The 7926-nt window shown below is 41.2% G+C and overlaps 1 protein-coding gene across 1 annotated transcript; it reads left to right on the forward strand.

Annotated features, from left to right (window-relative positions):
• Positions 1 to 1112: 1112 nt before the first annotated feature.
• LOC119286053 (ATP-citrate synthase alpha chain protein 2-like) lies at positions 1113 to 4534 on the forward strand. Its single transcript, XM_037565394.1, has 11 exons — positions 1113 to 1333; positions 2060 to 2236; positions 2319 to 2561; positions 2669 to 2720; positions 2826 to 2940; positions 3014 to 3095; positions 3278 to 3373; positions 3486 to 3587; positions 3668 to 3784; positions 3882 to 3998; positions 4199 to 4534. The coding sequence occupies exons 1-11, from the start codon at positions 1235 to 1237 to the stop codon at positions 4268 to 4270; spliced, it is 1272 nt and encodes a 423-aa protein (XP_037421291.1). The 5' UTR covers positions 1113 to 1234; the 3' UTR covers positions 4271 to 4534.
• Positions 4535 to 7926: the final 3392 nt, after the last annotated feature.

The following is a 7926-nucleotide window of genomic DNA, read 5'->3' on the forward strand; positions in this document are numbered from 1 at the left end:
TAAATTTGGTCAAACTTAGCAAAGTTTGACTTTCTGCAAATCTAATGTGCAGAGTAAAAAGGACCGGAGGGAATACTCAACAAGCTTGCAAAACATGGCTTGTGCTCTGAGTTCTCTAACGCCTAATCTGCCACATTCTTTTGCAGGACGGCTTTGGTTCAACGCCCATGTAGTGACCGCCATGTTCCTGCTTGCATTTTTCAGAAAAAGGAACACATGATCTTGTATATTTTTTGCAAGCTATAATCAGGCCACATAACACACGACATGAAATGTCACGGGACTGTGGATAGTACCGCATTGCTCTTTTCAATCTATCGCCCCAGGACAGGAGTCCAGGCATCCACCCCGGTGGGCATCCATCAATATTCTGAATCACTGGGTTGCGGCATGTGTTATGTAATCTTATGAGTGGACAAGGGCAAACATGATAGGTTCAGGGCAGGGAGTCAATTGGGCAGCCCAAAATTTGCACGACTTTTGTAGCCAAAATATCACCCATATTAAGAGACACAAACATACTCTTAAGATAGTTGATTTTTAGGCCAGAGAATTCCAAAAATACTGTGAGAATTTTCTTAATTACTCTAGCCTAGTCAACATTACCCTTAAGCAAAATCAACATATCATCTATATATTGTAGAACTGGAAAAGGTTTTTGGCAGTGCAAGGCGTGAATGAGAAGTCCATCAGTGAATGTATGGCCGCACATCCCCTGTAAGACGTCTTCGATTTCTTATTGCATTCTCAAGATATGATTTTATTTTCTATGTTAAGAATACCACGAATATCATTTCTTTGCTAAACTTCACATGAGAGTGGAACAATCAACCAGTTTGTTGACAAAAATTTTCTTGGACAATTTGATTTTTAACTATTTTTTAGATTTTACATTCATAAGAGGTGCACATGTGCCCAATTTTCGTTATTTTTCTTTCTATATTGTTTTTTTAAAAGCATTCTTTTTAGTACTCCTTCTGTTCATTTTTATAAAACCTTGAAAACATTTCAGATAATATGTAAAACAGCCTATTTTGAATTGTCTAAAACGACTTACAAAAGTGAACTGGCTTGGATCCCATCTAACACGATATATATGCAACCTCCTGGTTGCGCTACGCTACCGGCACCAAGCACACTGGCACCTACCATCGCTCTACTCCGCTTCGAGTCCACAGCACCTCGCGCGCGCTCTACCCACCATAAGCCTTCGGGCCTTCCGGGAGCCCAAGCCATGGCGCGCAAGAAGATCCGGGAGTACGACTCCAAGCTCCTCCTCAAGGAGCACCTCAAGCGCCTGGCCGGCATCGACCTGCACATCCTCTCCGCCCAGGTCAGTCACCACCCACTCTGATCTGGAATTTCGAGAAGTTTTTCTTTTTGAGCGATACCTGGTTGGATCTCTGCATATTCTCGCATGATCCGGGCGGCCTGGAAGATTGCATTGATCCAGCTCGGACGAGCAGTGATAAGCCAATGCAGAACTGCCATTCTAATAAGTTTAGGGCCGAAACAGTTCCTCGTTTAGGATGGAGATCTGGCTCGAGATCGTGCCAAGAAGCAATTTATCTGCATTGGTGATTGAGAGTCCCATTACTGGAACTGTTCTTCGTGAGGTCTTTGGGAATAAAGCCAAAGGTGCAGTTTGGTACTGGCGGTTGTGTTAGGTGCAACAAATCTTTCAAAAATTATTGTCGTCTTACTTAGATCCGAAGTTGTCCTGCACCGTGTGATATAGTTTGTCGATTATTTGCAAATGGTTAGTTATGTCTTGCACTGTGTGATACGCAGGAGGGTGACAGTGACACTCTGGGTATTCACCATTTCTTTTGTTACTTTTGGGTATTCATCATTTCTTTTGTTACTTTTGGAGTCTGCCGTCATTCCGAATCGATAGGCCTGGTTTACATAAATCGAAATCTGAACATTTGAAAAAATAGATCGTAATCCGAGTGACTCCAGTCTTAAATAATGGTTCTGATTTGAAATGGTCTATCTATATTTGATATCTGACAAGGTTTGTTTGACTGATCTGATCCTGTAAGTTGTTTACTGAAAGGTCACACAATCGACGGACTTTGCGGAGCTTGTGAACCAGCATCCATGGCTGTCGACCACCAAACTGGTTGTGAAGCCTGACATGCTGTTCGGGAAGCGTGGGAAGAGTGGCCTTGTGGCACTCAACCTGGATGTAGCCCAAGTCAAGGAGTTTGTGAAGGAGCGGTTGGGAGTCGAGGTAATTGAAGGCCATTCTTATCCTTTGTGTGCATGAGAACGAAGTGAATTCTGATCTATGTGTGCATGTTTGATTTATTCAGGTCGAGATGGGTGGCTGCAAAGCTCCAATTACCACCTTCATAGTTGAGCCGTTTGTCCCCCACGATCAAGAGTACTACCTTTCAGTTGTGTCCGAAAGGTTGGGTAGCACCATTAGCTTCTCGGAATGTGGAGGCATTGAAATCGAGGAGAACTGGGACAAGGTTAAGACAGTCTTTCTTCCGACTGAGAAGCCAATGACACCTGATGCTTGTGCTCCCTTGATTGCAACCCTTCCACTGGAGGTACCTATACTGTAACGCTACTTACCTCATTACCTTGCGTTGTTGATTTCATTAGCTTGCTGTCTGTCACATGTTGATAATAGTTTCACTGTCTGTTTGTTTATCAGGCACGCGGAAAGATTGGTGATTTCATCAAAGGAGTGTTTGCTGTCTTCCAAGGTGCTGCAGATTCGGAGAGGGCCTACTTGTCATTAGTAGTAATGTTATTCGTCATTAGCTTTCTCGGCTTCCCATATTCACAATAAATTTGCTCCTCTTTTGCAGACTTAGATTTCTCATTTATTGAGATGAACCCATTCACCATGGTGAATGGGGAGCCATATCCGCTGGACATGAGAGGAGAATTGGATGACACTGCATCTTTCAAGAACTTCAAGAAGTTAGTTTCTTGATCCCCAGTGGTATGATTCTCCATGTGATTGTTGTATTAAACAGTTCTGACAAAATTGCAGGTGGGGAAATTTAGAATTCCCTCTACCATTCGGCAGAGTTCTCAGTTCTACAGAAAGTTTTATCCATGAGCTGGACGATAAGGTATTATCCAACATCTGGAATCACATTTCTGTTTTTTTTCTTTTCCTTTTTCCACCTGAAGTATGAATTACCAATTACTAACATTACCTAGGTTTGCACACGAGTGTAATATAAATACTTGCACTGACCTGTATGATTTGTTGAGCTATGCGTTGAGTGTGGTATGGTATCCATTCTTTCAGACCAGCGCGTCTTTGAAGTTCACAGTTTTGAACCCAAAGGGACGCATCTGGACAATGGTTGCTGGAGGTGGTGCCAGTGTCATATACGCTGACACGGTAAGCACGCCTTTTTGCCTGATTCTAAGTTAGCTGTGGGGGTATTCCATGTTACCATCTGTTGACCAGAATTGGCTTGTATACATGACTAAAGTTTTCTTTGGTTTGCCAGGTTGGAGATTTGGGATATGCTTCAGAGTTAGGAAATTATGCAGAATACAGTGGTGCTCCCAACCAGGAGGAGGTTCTGCAGTATGCTAGAGTAGTACTTGATGTAAGCATTCAAGATAACATTTTATGACACTACTCTTCACTTCATGTAGGTTCATATGTTAACAATATTATTCAATGCAGTGTGTGACTGCGGACCCTGATGGCCGCAAGAGAGCCCTTCTCATTGGAGGTGGTATAGCCAACTTCACTGATGTCGCTGCCACTTTTAGTGGCATCATTCAGGCATTAAGAGAGAAGGTATACAGTAGCACTTAACCTGCAACTCTGGCTAGTGTTGTATTCTCCTTTTACTTCCGCATCTAATTTGCCACCTCACTATAAAATATACTTTCAGGAATCCAAGTTAAAGGCATCCAGGATGCACCTCTATGTTCGACGAGGTGGTCCAAATTACCAAACTGGACTGGCGAAAATGCGCAAGCTTGGTGCAGAAATCGGTGTTCCGATTGAGGTACTGTTGTAGTCTATCTCCTAGGTATCTTATGCACAAAGCTTGCGCTGAACTATTTCCATTGCTATGAAAAAATCTTCATCGGTTTGTTCAACATAAAACACTCACCGAAAACGAAAGCCCATCTGTTTCTGGTTGGTGGTTCAGAGCCGCTATCCCTGTACAGGTGAGCTGATTATGTCTTGAACAATCCACTGCAGGTGTATGGACCGGAAGAGACAATGACTGGCATCTGCAAGCAAGCAATTGAATGCATTATGGCGGCATCATAAATCAGGATACAGTTCAGAAGTAGTTTGAGATCTACAAACAAGAAACTGGCTGCCGCATAAATGAGAGCATAGTGGCATTAGGTTCACATCACATGGTTGATTAGTTTCTTCAGAAGTTATTTGAACAAAGACACATATATTGTTATCGTAAAGGAACCTGTACTGTTGTAATGTGACAAACAGAAGATTTATTACCATGCAAACCGGTATGTCCGTAGCCTGTTACAAGCACGGAATTGCAATGATCTTGATTGGACTGCCTCATACACACCTGCTATTGGGTTTGTTGTGTTACTGAACTTGTTCAGAAATTGCATGTCCTCACAACTTTCTAGAGAAGCTGCACTCGAGAATATGCCTCCTATTTGCCGCGTAGGTCGCTGTGTAGCGACCTAGCGCACAACCCACCCACCCGCCTGTCCAGGGTATGGCCAGCCCATTTTGATTTTTTCCACCGGTTTTGGGAAGGTTCTAAAACCTTCCTTGAGTCGGGTTTTTCTTTTTCATTTCTATTTTGGCCTGGTTACTTATTTATTTACTTATGGAGAGATATAGGGAGCAAAAGAAGGACTTGCATATGGTGTTCATTGATTTGGAGAAGGCCTATGATAAGATACCGCGGAATGTCATGTGGTGGGCCTTGGAGAAACACAAAGTCCCAGCAAAATACATTACCCTCATCAAGGACATGTACGATAATGTTGTGACAAGTGTTCGAACAAGTAATGTCGACACTGATGACTTCCCGATTAAGATAGGACTGCATCAGGGGTCAGCTTTGAGCCCTTATCTTTTTGCATTGGTGATGGATGAGGTCACAAGGGATATACAAGGAGATATCCCATAGTGTATGCTCTTTGCGGATGATGTGGTGCTAGTTGACGATAGTCGGACGGGGGTAAATAGGAAGTTAGAGTTATGGAGACAAACCTTGGAATCGAAAGGGTTTAGGCTTAGTAGAACTAAAACCGAGTACATGATGTGCGGTTTCAGTACTACTAGGTGTGAGGAGGAGGTTAGCCTTGATGGCCAGGTGGTACCTCAGAAGGACACCTTTCGGTATTTGGGGTCAATGCTGCAGGAGGATGGGGGTATTGATGAAGATGTGAACCATCGAATCAAAGCCGGATGGATGAAGTGGCGCCAAGCTTCTGGCATTCTATGTGACAAGAGAGTGCCACAAAAGCTAAAAGGCAAGTTCTACAGGACGGCGGTTCGACCCACAATGTTGTATGGCGCTGAGTGTTGGCCGACTAAAAGGCGACATGTTTAACAGTTAGGTGTGGCGGAGATGCGTATGTTGAGATGGATGTGTGGCCACACGAGGAAGGATCGAGTCCGGAATGATGATATACGAGATAGAGTTGGGGTAGCACCAATTGAAGAGAAGCTTATCCAACATCGTCTGAGATGGTTTGGGCATATTCAGCGCAGGCCTCCAGAAGCTTCGGTGCATAGTGGACGGCTAAAGCGTGCGGAGAATGTCAAGAGAGGGCGGGATAGACCGAATTTGACATGGGAGGAGTCCGTTAAGAGAGACCTGAAGGATTGGAGTATCACCAAAGAGCTAGCTATGGACATGGGTGCGTGGAAGCTTGCTATCCATGTGCCAGAGCCATGAGTTGGTTGCGAGATCTTATGGGTTTCACCTCTAGCCTACCCCAACTTGTTTGAGACTAAAGGCTTTGTTGTTGTTGTTGTTTTCCTTTGTCTCTTCTATTATTTTCTTTTTTTCATTTCCGTTTTCCTTCTTTTTCATGTTTTTCTTTTATTTTTATTCTTCTTATTTATTTATTTATATATTTTCTTTCTTTCCTTTTCATTTCATTTTGTGAACATCTTTCAAATTCGTGAACATTTTTTAAAATCATGAACAATTTGTAAATTTCCGAATATTTTTTAAATCATGATCATTTTTGGAATTCTGAACATTTTGTTACAAATTAGTGAACATTTTTTGAAATCATGAATATTATGCAAATTCGCGAACATTTTTTACAAATTCATGAGAACAATTTTCGGATTTGTTTTTTTTTACAAATTTGCAAATATTTTTTGAACCGGCGAATAAATTTTTTAATTTATAAACATTTTTTACAACTTTGCAATTTTTTTTGAAATCATGAAGAGTTTTCTAAATTGGCGATCAGTTTTTTAAATTCACAAATATTTTTTGAAATGGATGATTTTTTCAAATTGATGAACATTTTTGAATCAGCAAATATTTTTTGAAGGGATGAACTTTTTTTGAAATTTGGTAACAATTTTTGAAATTCAGGAATATTTTAAAAAATCAGGAACAATTATTGAATTAACGATTTTTTTTTAATTCATGAACTTTTTTGAATACACATATTTTTTTTCAAAATCATTATTTTTTATTATCGAATATTATTGGAATATGTGAGCATTTTCTTCAAAATCACAATTTTTTTCCAAAGTCATGATTTTTTTGAATTCACATAAATTTTATGTTTTTCAATATTTTTATATTTTTTGCAATTTTGAATTTTGGAACTATGTTGAAATCCTGAATTATTTTAAAGAAGAAAAATGAAAAGCAAAAAAATCAAAAGAAAAGAAAACAAAACGAAAAAAGCAGGGCGCGTCCTGCCCACATGGCCTCGCCCAAAAGGGACGCAGGTGGAGGTCGGGTGCGTTATGCTTGTTTGCGGCGCGCATTGCCCCAAATAGGAGGTCCCGTCCATTGTATCTTCACCCTGGTCACACAAGTAGCAGGTAGATGGCTGATCTTGTAGGCCCCTACTTGTACCTCTCCCCGATTTCCACATACGTACTGAATCGACAACTAGATGAAAAATTTGCAATTAAGAGGGGACCAACTCTTTCAAATGGCATTGGCACAAGGGATACAACCCTAGCCATCGAACATCAGGCGGTAGGCTAAGGGCCTCTTTGATTCGTAGGATTTTGAAAATATAGGAATAGGAAAAGTATAGGGTTGGAGTGGCATGCCCACTTGAATCCTATAAGATTAACAATGAGTGTTTGATGCCACAGGAAAAACAAAGGAATTGTAAAAAAAGGTTGGAGTGGATGTTAGATATCCTATGAAATGTAGTACAAAAGATTCCATAGGAAAAATTCCTAAGGATCCAATCCTATGAATCAAAGGACCAACATAGAAAAAATCCTAAGAGTTTCAATCCTCCAGAAATCCTATAAAATTCCTTCGAATCAAAGGAGCCCTAAGGTGGGTGCGTAAACCTCTGGCCGCCACTACTAGATCATCCTATCGTGAGAATATGGATTGAGATGCATTGACTGCACAACATCCCAGAGATAAAAGTACTGCAGCAGGCCTTGAGTTGATAGATCACCCGAGGTATCCCAACCTAGCGGCGCACGTGAATTCCTTCCCTGACCGAATGATTGGACAGCCGGCAGCGCACAACTCAACCTATCTAGCCTCTTTGATACGGTTAGGACGGAAGCCAAGTTAGGCATTGGGCGACCACGGGCGCGAGCGACCTAGCTGCATGGTGACCTCAAACGTATCTATAAATTTTTATCGTTAAATGCTATTATATTATCATTTTGTATGCTTTTTATACTATTTTATATTATTTTTCTGGACTAACTTATTAGTGTAGTGCCCAGTGCGGGTTCCTGTTTTTTTTGCATGTTTTTGGTTT

This window comes from Triticum dicoccoides, chromosome 4A (genome assembly GCF_002162155.2).
Source record: "Triticum dicoccoides isolate Atlit2015 ecotype Zavitan chromosome 4A, WEW_v2.0, whole genome shotgun sequence".
Lineage (NCBI taxonomy): Eukaryota > Viridiplantae > Streptophyta > Magnoliopsida > Poales > Poaceae > Triticum > Triticum dicoccoides.

What these genes read in the sequence shown, in the direction of transcription:
- LOC119286053 (XM_037565394.1), top strand. Translation starts at nt 1,235, where the DNA reads ATGGCGCGCAAGAAGATCCGGGAGTACGACTCCAAGCTCCTCCTCAAG. An exon ending in TTGCAACCCTTCCACTGGAG is followed by an intron (nt 2,562 to 2,668) that starts GTACCTATACTG and finishes TTTGTTTATCAG; the next exon opens with GCACGCGGAAAGATTGGTGA. An exon ending in GTGTCATATACGCTGACACG is followed by an intron (nt 3,374 to 3,485) that starts GTAAGCACGCCT and finishes TTGGTTTGCCAG; the next exon opens with GTTGGAGATTTGGGATATGC.